General features: G+C 43.7%; 1 protein-coding gene across 1 annotated transcript; it reads left to right on the top strand.

Annotated features, from left to right (window-relative positions):
* The first annotated feature begins 2,173 nt into the window (after window positions 1-2,173).
* LOC117372492 (solute carrier family 25 member 44-like) lies at window positions 2,174-9,482 on the top strand. Its single transcript, XM_033968305.2, has 3 exons — window positions 2,174-2,333; window positions 7,959-8,683; window positions 9,343-9,482. Exons 2-3 carry the CDS (start codon window positions 8,050-8,052, stop codon window positions 9,480-9,482), a joined length of 774 nt encoding a protein of 257 aa, XP_033824196.1. The 5' UTR covers window positions 2,174-2,333; window positions 7,959-8,049.
* The last annotated feature ends 5,343 nt before the right edge of the window (window positions 9,483-14,825 follow it).

Below are 14,825 nucleotides of genomic sequence, written 5' to 3'. Positions count from 1 at the left end.
TCTAAAACCCACCAATCACAAGCCAGAAAATACCTCGAAGTCAGGTAATCTAGAGAAATCAGCAAAAGTAAATATTAATATTCAAAGGTCTGATACAAATCTATTACAAGTTGAAATTGGTTGTTGCCTAAAAACATCATCCATCTTCCGCTTATCCGGGGCCGGGTCGCGGGGGCAACAGTCTAAACAGGGACTCCCAGACTTCCCTCACCACAGACACGTCCTCCAGCTCCTCCGGTGGGACCCCAAGGCGTTCCCAGGCCAGCCGAGAGACATAGTCCCTCCAGCGTGTCCTGGGTCTTCCCCGGGGCCTCCTCCCGGTGGGACATGCCCAGAACACCTCCCTAGGGAGGCGTCCAGGAGGCATCCTGAGCAGATGCCCGAGCCACCTCAGCTGGTTCCTCTCGACGTGTAGGAGCAGCGGCTCTACTCCGAGCTCCTCCCGTGTGACCGAGCTCCTCACCCTATCCCTAAGGGTGCGCCCGGCCACTCTGCGGAGGAAACCCATTTCAGCCGCTTGTATCCGCGACCTTGTCCTTTCGGTCATTACCCAGAGCTCATGACCATAGGTGAGGGTAGGAATGTAGATTGACCGGTAAATCGAGAGCTTTGCCTTTGGACTCAGCTCCTTCTTTACCACAACATACCGATACAGCGACCGCATCACTGCAGACGCTGCACCGATCCGCCTGTCAATCTCATGCTCCATCCTTCCCTCACTCGTGAACAAGACCCCGAGATACTTGAACTCCTCCGCTTGGGGCAGAGACTCACCACCCACCCGGAGAGAGCAAACCACCTTTTTCCGGTCGAGAACTATGGCCTCGGATTTGGAGGAGCTGATTCTTATCCCAGCCACTTCACACTCGGCTGCAAACCGCCCCAGTGCCTGCTGCAGGTCCTGGCTCGAAGAAGCCATCAGGACAACATCATCTGCAAACAGCAGAGATGAAATCCTGTGGTTCCCAAACCAGATCCCCTCCGGCCCCTGGCTGCGCCTAGAAATTCTGTCCATAAACATAATGAACAGAACCGGTGACAAAGGGCAGCCCTGGCGGAGTCCAACATGCACCGGGTACAGGTCTGACTTACTGCCGGCAATGCGAACACAGCCCCTGCTCTGGTCATACAGGGACCGGACAGCCCTTTAGCAAAGAGCCCCGGACCCCATACTCCCAGAGCACCCCACATACATACATACATCATATATAAAGCAGAAACATATTTAACGTTAACACTTATAACTTCATATTACCAACACATTTAAAACAACTTCAGCCGACAGAAGTGCTTCATATGAGTGTTAAGAGGAAAAATATAGTACAAACAAAAAAAGACACGTTATACATAACATACACAAATAATACCAAGATATCCTGCCTAAATCTCCTTTAATGTTCAGAAAGTGTTTCAGAGCAATCCAAAAGTTCATATTACCACCCACTATCCTGTTTATACAATGCATTCTCTACTACCCCATACATAATTCACATTTTATGCCCACTAACTTTAAATAATCGCCAGACTTCATGGAATCATGGAATTATGAAAAATGAGAACTGTTGTCATAGTGATTAATAATTTAGACCTAAATATTATATGTTATGAAGCAACAACAAAAGTTATCATAATGTTGCAGGAAGCAGAGACCTATGAATATTTTACTGTTAATCACTATTTATATTATCCATTGTATATTATGTACTTTTTCTGGTGGGGAGTTTCCCATCTACTTGTGTATCTATGAGGAGATGTTTTTGCTTTCCCTGACTTGTTCCACAGTATGGCATTAATCATGTATGTATGCATGTATTCAATTACAGGTGTTTTTATTGCTCAAAATACTTTTAAAAACAAGCATTCTTACTGTGCGCGTGTTTGCCTCGCCACAGATGTGACCTGTAACGTTGCCAGGGAACCTCAGATGCTTGTATGCATCTATGGAGAGTGATAAGTTTAATGTCATACTGTGAACTAGTCCAAGAAAAGCATTAACATCTCCATGGACACCAGTAGGTGGCAAACCCTTAGCCAGAAGTGACATAGTGCGCCTTTAAAATTTTTTTTTCTTGTTTTTATCTAAATGGTAATTACAAAGTTTTGCAACACTTTTCAGGCAATGATTTAAAGTTTTGTAAATAATTTAAAATTAAAATAACACCGTGTTTATCTGATGACCTTTCACCTTTCACCTCTGTCTTGTTGGTGGTTGGTGATGGACGGGAGACACAGGCCGAGGCTGATCGGAGCAGGCCGTAAACAGGAGCCCAGACACGGGGAAGCCCAGCGGAGGACATCGGCAACCTCCAGAGACGGGATGGTTCTCCTCATAGGTGGGTTAATACCATGTTAAATCTCCTAAATACTAGCTTTTGCACCTTTATTTACACTGCTAGCTTACTGTCAGGAGCTAGCAGGCTAACTCCAGTCTGTGACATTGCACGTGTTTCTCTTCGCTTCGAAGACGATAAAGGAAAAAAAACGCGATGCTATTTTACATTAACAACGGCCGGGTTATGAAATCCTTCCTGGATGGGTTTTTTATTGCCATTAAGTGACAGTGAAAGTACACATCTGGATTAGCTTCACGTTTATGCTAACCAAACACTAGGTGACATTTCCCTTATTTGACAAAGTTAGAGCTAACATCATTTGAGCCAAGTTGTTCTGCATGGCGTAACAGGTCAGGACTATGGATAAGCAATCTAGTTATAAACACGATATCATAACTTTGCCTTATTAAATAGTTATTGACATGTTTCCTGTTGCTAAAGTACACAATGTCCTTAAAACAGATGGTATAATATTTACTGATATTTGCCATGTTAAAGCTGCTTAAAGTGAGTAAACTAACTTGTTGTAATTCTTGTAATAGGTCTACTTATACATGCAGTGCAATAGTATGCTACAGGATCTGAAGACCTCACTGATTAAACAAAACAATTGTCCATCAGTGTTATTGCTGAGTAATGTTTGGATGTAAGTATTTATGCCTGTATCATAAAGCAGTTAAAATCTTTATTGGTCAACTTAAGGAACTTGCATCTGGTAATTGCTGACATTGATAATCAGTGATGGAATGTAAGGAAGTACTGTACTTAAATAAAGTACAAATACCTAAAATGTATATTTAAGTCAGTTTTAAAATAGATATTTTTTACATTTACTTTACTAGAAAAGCCTGAGGGGTTTATTTTTAACACATTTGGGCAAACAAACATGCACAAATAAAAACGTATCAATTCAGTAATTTCTGTCAAACAAAATTCTGAGCAAATCTTCATCAAAGCAATACATTTTAAGCTTTCTTGGATCTCAAATTCTGCGAGAAATACTTTACTTGTTACTCTTTAAGTACATTTTTAAACGGGTACTTAAATGCTTTTTAAGTAGATATTTTCATGTGATACTTTTACTTGAGTATTTTTGCTCCGATATCTGTTCTTTTATTTAAGAAAAAAACTGAATACTTCTTTGATTACTAGATAGATATAGAGAATAGATTGCATAGGTTACTAAATAATACTCCACAAGAGGACTGCAAAAGTAAAAAAAAGTTAAAAGTAGGATTCTGTTCACAGTTCTCATTATAAACAACTCCAGGAGCATTAACAGTTGAGAAAAGACTGTTAATGAACTGACAAACCAATAGACGAATCCCATGAACATGCTTGTAGAGGTCTAAACTACAGGTACAACCTTTTCATAAAGAGACAGTATAACTAGTTTTGCAGAAGATTCTATTATCTAAAAATTGCTGCCTTTCAACATTAAATCATAGTCTTTTATATTACCATGTGGTCTACTGTTGACTAAAATGTATTATATATTATCTATATGCACCCCTACTCCATATTTTCATGTGGACATTGTTGTGTAACAGTAGTGAAGACGTTTATGCAAAGTCAGCCATTAGCACAGTGATGATGAAACTTTGAGCTGGAGGAAGCCCTTTCATATTTCCTGTATTTGTCTGAAAACAAACCCCTATTTCTCTTAGGGGGCTTTCATACCTTCTCCATTTGGTCCGCTTTAAGTGGACACGAATTTGATTCATTTGGGCTGGTGTGAAAGCAGACCAGTTTGCTTTGGTGCAGACTAAAGAAGGTCCAGAAGGTGGTCTTGGGACAGTTCCATGTGGACACCAGTGTGGTTCGCTTGTAGTGTGAATGCTAACGATGCAGCCCAACTTGCACTTTTTGATCTAAACAAGCCTCCATAGCACGCTGAGTATGGACAAAATAAACCCCACATTGATGATTAAAATGGGAGAAATAGGCCATGACAAGACGTATAGTGAGGTGGAAATTAATGATTGATGTATTTTTATTTAATCATATAAAATAAGAGTGCAGTTCATTGGACTGATCACAAAAAACAGTAGAGTTGAGTCTAATTAGTAACAGGCTCGTAAAGTAGAGCTGTGGCTAACCCTCACATTTACATGTATGCATTCTCTTATAATGCTCTTGTGGCCTGTACACTCAGACATTACCTTGATCCGAGTCTTTATTATCCAGACAATGGTAATAAAGTTGTCATAACTCCATGGTTTGTTCGCCTGCTCCTGTCATGCAGCTCACGTCTGAAGTAAACTTTCTCTGACGCCTCAGCTACGCGCAATGGCCCAATGTGGAGCGCATATTCTGATATATTTGTAAAATCGACACATTGCTAAAATCCGATGCAGCTTAACTTTTGTTGACAAGTAACAGATCAGGCAGGGCCTTTCCTCTGGCCAGTGGGCTAACCGAGTGCAAGCAGGAAAATCAACTACTGGTGTGAATATTGCAGGCTATATTCAAGGGTGGGACTGGGCCAAATGTTTTTTTGCCATTTAAGGTGGAACTGTGCAATTAATCAAATATGAATCAAGATCTAGATTGAGTCCTTTTAATCATATCAATGATATGGTTAATGCTGCAATGATAAACTGACTAATTGTGACTAGTCGACTATAAAAAAGAGATGCACCAATCCAGATTTTTCAGTTCCGATGCAGATTTTGATATAGCTTCAAATATCTGCTGATACCTGATATTAATTGATAAAACTGCTTTATTTAGCTGTTACTTATCCCTCATGGAACTGCAGACAACTTTGTATAAATACAATTCAAGTATTCTGAGACTTTCTAGAGCAAGTCTTATTACAATGTTTAAGTCTCTTTATAATAATCAGACAACACTTTATAATTAGATGCAGGCAGTACATAGTGGTCTTATTTTGACCTCAAGAGCTTCTTAAAAAATTCCTCTCAAATACACAGAAAAAATACAAGGTACAGGGCCATTAAGCAAAAACATTGAATTACAAATACATTTTCTTTACATTGTCAAAGATATGCTAAAATGAAAACCTGGGTGTAACTATTGTAGAAAGTTCTCTGTCTTAGCAGCCCTGAGTTTGGACACAGTTCAGCCCTACTCTGTGCTGTTTGCAGATGTTTGTTGATAAAACAGCTAAACACATACCCTTGACGGACAAGCCAGGTCAGGTCTGTTAGATTCAGGCTTAAACTCGACAAAGAAAGACTGAATTCCCCCTGTAATAAACCGCCACCATAAACAGACATTTTCATGACATGATTTGTGTGTGAGATTTCTGTAACTGTATGAGTCAATAAGGCTGTCATTACAAAAGGTGCTTTGAATATTATGTGGTGGGGAATACGGTTGTCAAGTATCAAAAATCGGATACTAATCGATATTAAACCTTGTAATGAGACTAGATACTCATTTGAGCAGGTATCAATACTAAAAAAAAGTTACATTCACAGGACAGAAATGAACCTTTTCTAAATAGCTTTAGAATGTTCTTGAGCTGTATCAGAACAAGTATAAGACACATAGACTTGTATACACCCATGGACCACTATGGAACACACTGACACAGAGGGATTACACAGATATAAGGCCACATGGGAATATAAAGGAAAGTACTACCATTTAATGTTGAAAATCACATTCAATTGTCCACATAAAGAGTTTTTAATTATGATCAGAGGGGTATCAGAATCACTATTGAGTCTATTCCTAGGCTATCGTGACAACTCTAGTGGGGAAAAATTGTTTTTTTAGTACCATCATTTCCTCCTTAAACAACAAAATCACCTGTCTTATTCTGCATAACTGCCAACCCTGTTGTTTAGAACTGTGCATAAACATGTTCTGAAATGTGATTACTGTATTCGTCTGTCAGTTCATATTTTGGTCTTTTTGGTCATTTTTGGAAGTGTTTAGATTTGCAATCTATGTTCAAAGTTTCCATTTTAATCGCAATTCCATATTTTTTCCAAATCGCGCAGCATAAAACAGAACACAGTTTTCACTATGCTTTTGTGATACAGCCTGGTAAACAAGTCCATCATTGTTATGGAACATGTGGGAATCAATATGCATCATGTTTGCATATTACATAATAAAGCTGGTTATATAAAGCTGCTGGTAATATAGATATGATATTTTACTGGTGTGTTTTACAGATGGTGAAGTGAAGAAGGTTGGACAGAGCACAGCCAATCTGAGCTCATCCCATAATGTAACATTGTAACATAGCAACACCACAGGCTCTGTCCACCAGGCTGACAATTAATCAAATGCTTTACAATTAGATGCAGATTAGGGCTGCAACAATGGGCTCTGTGCACAGTAGCACAGCTCTCTCGCTGTGTCTCAAAGCTAACAGTCACTTTTATTAAAATCGGAAAACATAAAATAAACAACCTATTAAAATAAATACTACCAAATTATTTTAAACTGTAGAATATTTCAGTTTGTGGTGTTGTTTTAGTGTTTATTATGCCTCAAAATTAGCATTAGCGTTAGCATTTAGACACAAACATGTTTCTTCCTAAACGCAGAAAGTGTTCTCTGGTGAAGTATTCATTTTATTTGGTTAGGGTTTAACATGTCCGCCTGCAGCTCCCTGTCCACTGCCTGATCTTTAAATATTTATTCATTTTAGTCTGACTCGAAAAAAAAAAAAAAAAAGCTCAGACAAAATTTGACAGGAAGTAGAGACGCTAACAGTGAGGTTGCTGTGCACAGAGCAAATTAAAAGAATTGTTGACTTTAACAGTTGTTGCTTGTAGTTCTGTCATAACACATTTTGAAGTATGAAATATTGCTGGTTCATTATTGTCCTCTATATTTTCTTCAAAGTTTTACCATTGATATAACAATCCTAAAGCAGGACACCCTCAACAAAGCAAACAATATGAAACACTTATATTCTTATATACTCATATTACAAAAGACATTTTAACAAAAAAAAAAATAGTGTCCTTATAAAAAGATTAAATAATGTATTTTAATGAATACACTTTAATTGTTAATATTCTATATGTAGTAAGTATGTGCACATTATTACTTTTATCCGGTTAAAATATGTCTTGCCTCTACAATATACAAAAACAATTATGTACTTCAGCTTTAAAGGTAATATATTGCAGAAAAATGGACTCTTGAGAACTTTAAGCCATGTCCCTCAAAACAGACCTGGAGTTGTGTTTTGTTTCATTCACACATGTTTGAATAACACTTTATTATTAGTCTATCTATATCCCCAAAGCTCAAAATGCTCTGTTCCACATTGTGATGTCATGTAGTGGTAGTTTTAAAGCTAATAGCTATGTAATATCTTTTGTTTAGTAGAGAAGTTAGTAGGGAAATTCCAAATGATTCTAGTGATGGTATATGTGGAGCACTTCCTGTATTACCATATGACATCACACGGTGGAACAGAGTGTTTTCTGTTTGATAGAAGAACTATGACTAAATATGCAGGATTTGTGTGTTAAACATGTGAATGAAATAAAGCATGTCTTCAGGTCTGTTTTTGATGAGGAAACAACATTATAACATAGACTAGAAAATAGTGTAATATAGGCCCTTAAACAATTTAAAACAAACCTGAAACTCATTCATTGTTAATTCTTTTTATTTTTTGTATTACAGGTACAATGGACGCTGGAGATTCACCACCACAAATGAACCCAAGTTTGGATGTAACATTATAAGGAGCCCGGTGCTGCTTTGTTCGGGCACAATGCTGCAGAAGGGTGCCCTCACCATCATTGAATGGGAGGACTTGGACAAGAGGAAATTCTATTCCCTGGGCGTGTTCATGACTTTAACCACGCGGGCAACAGTTTATCCTTTCAGCCTGATCCGAACTCGCTTACAAGTCCAGAAAGGAAAATCCCTCTACTCCGGAACGTTCGACGCCTTTTGTAAAATACTGAAAAGCGAAGGCATTTGTGGACTGTACCGCGGTTTCATGGTCAACACATTCACTCTCGTATCAGGACAAGCGTATATCACTACATACGAACTTGTGAGAAAATACGTCTCCAACTACTCCCAAGACAACACTGTTAAGTCCATTATAGCCGGAGGAGCTGCTTCTTTAGTGGCTCAGACCATAACTATACCCATAGACATTGTGTCCCAGCACCTGATGATGCAAGGCCAGGGGGAGCACTTGAGTCGTTTTAAGGTTAAACCCAAAATGATGCTAGCAGCGACAAAGAGGGGGCTGACTTTCGGGCAGACTCGGGACATCACGGTGCAGATATTCGCAGAGGATGGATTCAGAGGATTTTATAGGGGTTATGTGGCGTCTCTCCTCACGTACATCCCCAACAGTGCTCTTTGGTGGCCTTTTTATCATTTTTATGCAGGTAAATAAACCAATTTCTCTCTAATCAGTTACTTTGATGGTGAGTGAATCATGTGTTTTATAAATACAAAGGACACATTTCTAAATAAAGTCCACAAAGAACACGCATAATGCAAAACTTTACATTATTAAAGTCTGTTATTATACCAAATTATGAGCATGAAGAGTAAGTGACTGGATTTAACTTTTTTTCTTTCTAAATCTGTTTTGTCTGAGATGTGCCTGAGCTATAATTTAAAGATTCACAATGTAACCTTTTTTGGAGTAGGGTCATAGAGAGATTATACTGCTTTGCGTAGAACTTTCCACACTCTGGCATGATCTTGCTTTTATTCAACCACAGATGTTAATATTGCGTTAAAAATGCCCCGAAAAACATTCTTAAAGTGAGCAATGTCTGACCTGTAACTTTGCCGGATGGCCCTATCTGCTTTAGGGAGATAGACAAGTTTAATGCCATACAGTGGAACATTCCAGGCAGAGCAATAACATCTCCAAAGGGACAGGCAGGTGGTGGACCCGCCTCCAGAAAAGTTAGAGTACAGCTTTATCCATCCATTTTAGTGTTGTTTGTTATATAATTCAAGTGCAGTCCTGTGTCTGTTGTTGTTGATCCATCATTGTCTTTTACATGGTGCGCGTGTGGCTTTGTGTTCACAGAGCAGCTGTCCAACCTAGCGCCCTCTAGCTGTCCTCATCTGCTCCTGCAGGCGATCGCGGGACCAATGGCTGCGGCTACTGCCTCCACCATCACCAACCCCATGGACGTGGTTCGAGCTAGAGTTCAGGTATATTCATAATCGTTATCTCGACTATACAGACTTTAGAACAAAAGATAACAAAGAAGATGGCATTATTAAATCCAAATGTCAAAAAAGAATACACAATTTCCATATTAACCTTTTTATTTGGTTGAAAATGTATTCAAAAAGTTTAAATATGCAATATAAATAATCACTGACTAGTAGGGTTGTTCCAATATTGATATTGGTAAAAGCTCTTTTATCGCACTTTTTTCTTTGGAGTGAACGCTGAACTTGGTAAAATAACTACAGAGAGTGCAGCTCGACTAACACAGACTTCATTCACTCACACAATTCACATAATTAGCCATATGCTCTGAGAATGAACATCTTTTTACAGGCCTTACTGCTGTTTTTATTCACAACCTGTGGTGGAAAGTGACCAAGTAGGAAAGTAAAATTGCTTACATCAGCACAACTCATCATCAAGACCATTATACATTTGACTATAACACTTTAGTTCTTAAAATCTCATTCATTCTTGTACATTTAGATTTTCTTAAGAGATAGACTTTTATTAGTTATTTTTTGATCTTGTACTGTAACAAAATTGAGTTGCCTTAGTCTGCTTCTTTACACTACGCGGTATCAGACTGGTTTTCGGTATTGGCAAGGACATGTACACCAAGGTCAAGTATTGGTATCAGAACGACATTACACTACTGATTAATTGAATACTAAACTCAATACTTGCAGCCCTAACTACTACTACTCGTACTTTTAGCTAGAATTTATACATCTCTATATTTACTATACCCCTCCCCGAACCGCCACCTTAACGTGGTGGAGGGGTTTGAGCACCCGAATGATCCTGGGAGCTATGTTGTCGGGGGCTTCATGCCCCTGGTAGGGTCACCCATGGCAAACAGGTCCTGGGAGACGGGTCTGACTAAGAGCGGTTCAGAAGCCCATCATGAAGAGGAAAACAACGAGGCCGTTTACGTTGCCCGGACTGGCGGTACCGGGGCCCCACCCTGGAGCAAGGCCAGGGGTGGGTGCTCGACAGCGAGCGCCTGGTGGCCGGGCCTTTCCCCATGGGGCCCGGCCGGGCCCAGCCTGAAGGAACGACATGGGGCAGTCCTCCCGTGGACCCACCACCTGCGAGAGGAGCCATGAGGGGCGGGTGCAGAGAGATCTGGGCGGCAGTCGAAGGCGGGGACCTCGACGACCGGATCTCTAGACATGGAGACTAGCTCTGGGGACGTGGAATGTCACCTCGCTGGGGGGGAAGGAGCCTGAGCTTGTCCGTGAGCTTGTCCGTGAGCTTGAGTGTTACTGGCTAGATATAGTTGGCCTCACCTCCACGCACAGCTTGGGCTCTGGAACCCAACTTCTTGAGAGGGGTTGGACTCTCCATTTGTCGGGCGTTGCCCGCGGGGAGCGGCGGCGAGCTGGTGTGGGCTTGCTCATTGCCCCACAGCTCAGCCGCCACGTGTTGGAGTTCACCCCGGTGAACGAGAGGGTCGCGTCCCTGCGCCTTCGGGTCAGGGACAGGCCTCTCACTGTTGTGTTGGCCTACGGGCCAAACAGCAGTGCGGAGTACCCAGCCTTCTTGGAGTCCCTGGGAGGGGTACTAGACAGTGCACCAACCGGGGACTCCATTGTTCTCCTGGGGGACTTCAACGCCCATGTGGGTAACGACAGTGACACTTGGAGGGGCGTGATTGGGAAGAATGGCCTCCCCGATCTGAACCCGAGTGGTGATTTGTTATTGGACTTTTGTGCTATTCACAGTTTGTCCATAACAAACACCATGTTCGAGCACAAGGGTGTCCATCGGTGCACGTGGCACCAGGACACTCTAGGCTGGAGGTCGCTGATCGACTTTGTTGTCGTGTCATCTGACCTCCGACCGCGTGTCTTGGACACTCGGGTGAAGAGAGGGGCTGAGCTGTCAACTGATCACCACCTGGTGGTGAGTTGGATCCGCTGGCGGAGGAGGAAGCCGGACAGACCTGGCAGGCCCAAGCGCATTGTGAGGGTCTGCTGGGAACGTCTGGCGGAGCCCTCTGTCAGAGGGGTCTTCAACTCCCACCTCGGGAGAGCTTCTCCCTGATCCCGGGGGAGGCTGAGGACATGGACTCTGAGTGGGCCATGTTCTCCACCTCTATTGTCGATGCGGCTGCTCGTAGTTGTGGTCGTAAGGTCTGCGGTGCTTGTCGCAGCGGCAATCCCCGAACCCGGTGGTGGACACTGGCAGTAAGGGATGCCATCAAGCTGAAGAAGGAGTCCTATCAAGCCTTGTTGGCTCATGGGACTCCTGAGGCAGCTGATGAGTACCGGCGGGCCAAGCGTGCCGCGGCTCGGGCAGTCACAGAGGCAAAAACTCGGGGTTGGAAGAAGTTCGGGGAGGCCATGGAGGAGGACTATCGGACGGCCATAAAGAGATTCTGGCAAACCGTCCGACGCCTCAGGAGGGGGAAGCAGTGCTTCACCAACACTGTTTACAGTGCAGGTGGAGAGCTGCTGACCTTGACTGGGGATGTTGTCGAGCGGTGGAAGGAATACTTTGAGGATCTCCTCCATCCCACTGTCACGTCTTCCGAGGAGGAAGCAGAAACTGGGGACCCGGAGGCGGACTCGTCCATCACCCCGGCTGAAGTCACCGAGGTGGTTAGCAAGCTCCTCGGTGGCAAGGCTCTGGGGGTGGACGAGATCCATCCTGAGTACCTCAAGTCTCTGGATGTTGTGAGGCTGTCTTGGCTGACACGTCTTTGCAACATCGCGTGGCGGTCGGGGACAGTGGAATGGCAGACCCCGGGGTGGTGGTCCCTCCGTATAAGAAGGGGAACCGGAGGGTGTGTTCCAATTACAGGGGAATCACACTCCTCAGCCTTCCCGGTAAGGTCTATTCCAGGGTACTGGAGAAGAGATTCTGACCGATAGTCGAACCTCGGATTCAAGAGGAGCAGTGTGTTTTTCGTCCTGGTCGCGGAACACTGGACCAGCTCTATACTCTCCGTTGGGTCCTCGAGGGTTCATGGGAGTTTGCCCAACCAGTCCACATGTGTTTTGTGGATCTGGAGAAGGCATTCGACTGTGTCCCTCGTGGTGTCCTTTGGGGGGTGCTCCGGGAGTATGGGGTCCGGGGCTCTTTGCTAAGGGCTGTCCGGTCCCTGTATGACCGTAGCAGGAGCTGTATTCGCATTGCCGGCAGTAAGTCAGACCTGTTCCCGGTGCATGTTGGACTCTGCCAGGGCTGCCCTTTGTCACCGGTTCTGTTCATTATATTTATGGACAGAATTTCTAGGCGCAGCCAGGGGCCGGAGGGGATCTGGTTTGGGAACCACAGGATTTCATCTCTGCTATTTGCAGATGATGTTGTCCTGATGGCTTCTTCGAGCCAGGACCTGCAGCAGGCACTGGGGCGGTTTGCAGCTGAGTGTGAAGTGGCTGGGATGAGAATCAGCTCCTCCAAATCCGAGGCCATGGTTCTCGACCGGAAAAAGGTGGTTTGCCCTCTCCGGGTGGGTGGTGAGTCTCTGCCCCAAGTGGAGGAGTTCAAGTATCTCGGGGTCTTGTTCACGAGTGAGGGAAGGATGGAGCGTGAGATTGACAGGCGGATCGGTGCAGCGTCTGCAGTGATGCGGTCGCTGTATCGGTCCGTTGTGGTGAAGAAGGAGCTGAGCCGGAAGGCAAAGCTCTCGATTTACCGGTCAATCTACGTTCCTACCCTCACCTATGGTCATGAGCTCTGGGTAATGACCGAAAGGACAAGGTCACGGATACAAGCGGCTGAAATGGGCTTCCTCCGCAGGGTGGCCGGGCGCACCCTTAGGGATAGGGTGAGGAGCTTGGTCGCACGGGAGGAGCTCGGAGTAGAGCCGCTGCTCCTACACGTCGAGAGGAACCAGTTGAGGTGGCTCGGGCATCTGCTCAGGATGGCTCCTGGACGCCTCCCTAGGGAGGTGTTCTGGGCATGTCCCACCGGGAGGAGGCCCCGGGGAAGACCCAGGACACGCTGGAGGGACTATGTCTCTCGGCTGGCCTGGGAACGCCTTGGGGTCCCACCGGAGGAGCTGGAGGACGTGTCTGGGGTGAGGGAAGTCTGGGAGTCCCTGCTTAGACTGCTGCCCCCGCGACCCGGACCCGGATAAGCGGAAGAAAATGGATGGATGGATGGATATATTTACTATAATTAGCCAAGACATTGGCAGTACACATTGTTATGGTTAGATTTCAGACTGACCAGTTCTCCTTTGCCATGGCTGAATTGTCTTTTGTATACAGTCTGTTCACTTGATGTAGGGGAGTCAAAATTGTTAACTAGGCTGTAAGCAAATTTTGATGTTGCACACTTATTAGCTTATCGTCACAACAAAACTCCACTCTGGTCTCTAAGATTTGTAGAAAATGCTTATAAACTCATCATGGTGAATAATTAGGATGCTCTGAATGCATAAACTAAGTGAGGAATAACTTTCTATCACTGCAAACCGTTTAAAATGAACTACCGTAAATTTCGGACTACAGAGCGCACCTTGATATAAGCCGCACCAGCTAAATTTGAAGAGAAAATCAATTTTGTACATATATAAGCCGCACCTGAATAAAAGCCGCAGGTTTTCATATTGTAACATGAGACATTTACACAGAAAGACGGTGCACCGACACGCTTTTTTTTAAACTGTGCCTGAAAATTGGCACCAACACGACAACAACACGGGATGAACACATCTGCAGGTTTAGAAAATAAAGCTGCACCAACACGGAAAATCTGCTTTTATTTCCTCTGAAAACTTTTGTCGTCTTTTTACATTGACCAAGTTGGATTCATTGATGTCGAGCTTACGTGCAGTGGCTCTATTTCAGGGGTCGGCAACTCGCGGCTCCGGAGCCGTATGCGCCTCTTTCCGCCTCATACTGCGGCTCTGCGTGGCTTGGGAACTGACACAGACACAGCTCACAGTCCTGCGTAAAGAGCCCTGATTTTCAGACGCTGTGCGCACAGGGGTCAGGAGCAACTTTGGCCCGTCCCTAATGACACACTAATAAGCTCGTCCGTAGATGTATCATGAAAATCCTGCTGGAAATCGCCACAGAAATCTATTTGATGTAGTAGCAAGTATATTATCTGCTCTTGTCTCCGCGGTGACGTATCACGTATAACACATCAGACACGACGCACAAAAGTAGAGCCACAAGCGAGTGAAAATGAGCCAAAACAAAAGTCTTTGGAGATCTTTTTAACAAAGGGGAAAAGGACAACTGAGGAGCCAGAAGAAGAGACTACGACCTCCAAGAAAAAGAAAGATAAATTTAACAGACAATGCCTACTTAAAATCTGGGTTTGTCGCTACAGGTGACTCTCACGCACAGTCCGCTCTGCGTAACATACGG

The sequence above is a fragment of the Periophthalmus magnuspinnatus genome, chromosome 6 (genome assembly GCF_009829125.3).
Source record: "Periophthalmus magnuspinnatus isolate fPerMag1 chromosome 6, fPerMag1.2.pri, whole genome shotgun sequence".
Classification (NCBI taxonomy): domain Eukaryota; kingdom Metazoa; phylum Chordata; class Actinopteri; order Gobiiformes; family Gobiidae; genus Periophthalmus; species Periophthalmus magnuspinnatus.
The sequence above is the reverse complement of the archived record's forward strand: the minus strand, read 5'-3'. Positions and strand labels throughout refer to the sequence as shown.

Excerpts from the sequence above, each read along its gene's own strand:
- LOC117372492 (XM_033968305.2), top strand. The coding sequence starts at position 8,050 with ATGCTGCAGAAGGGTGCCCTCACCATCATTGAATGGGAGGACTTGGAC. Across the intron at positions 8,684-9,342 it reads TTTTTATCATTTTTATGCAG|AGCAGCTGTCCAACCTAGCG; the intron begins GTAAATAAACCA and ends TTGTGTTCACAG.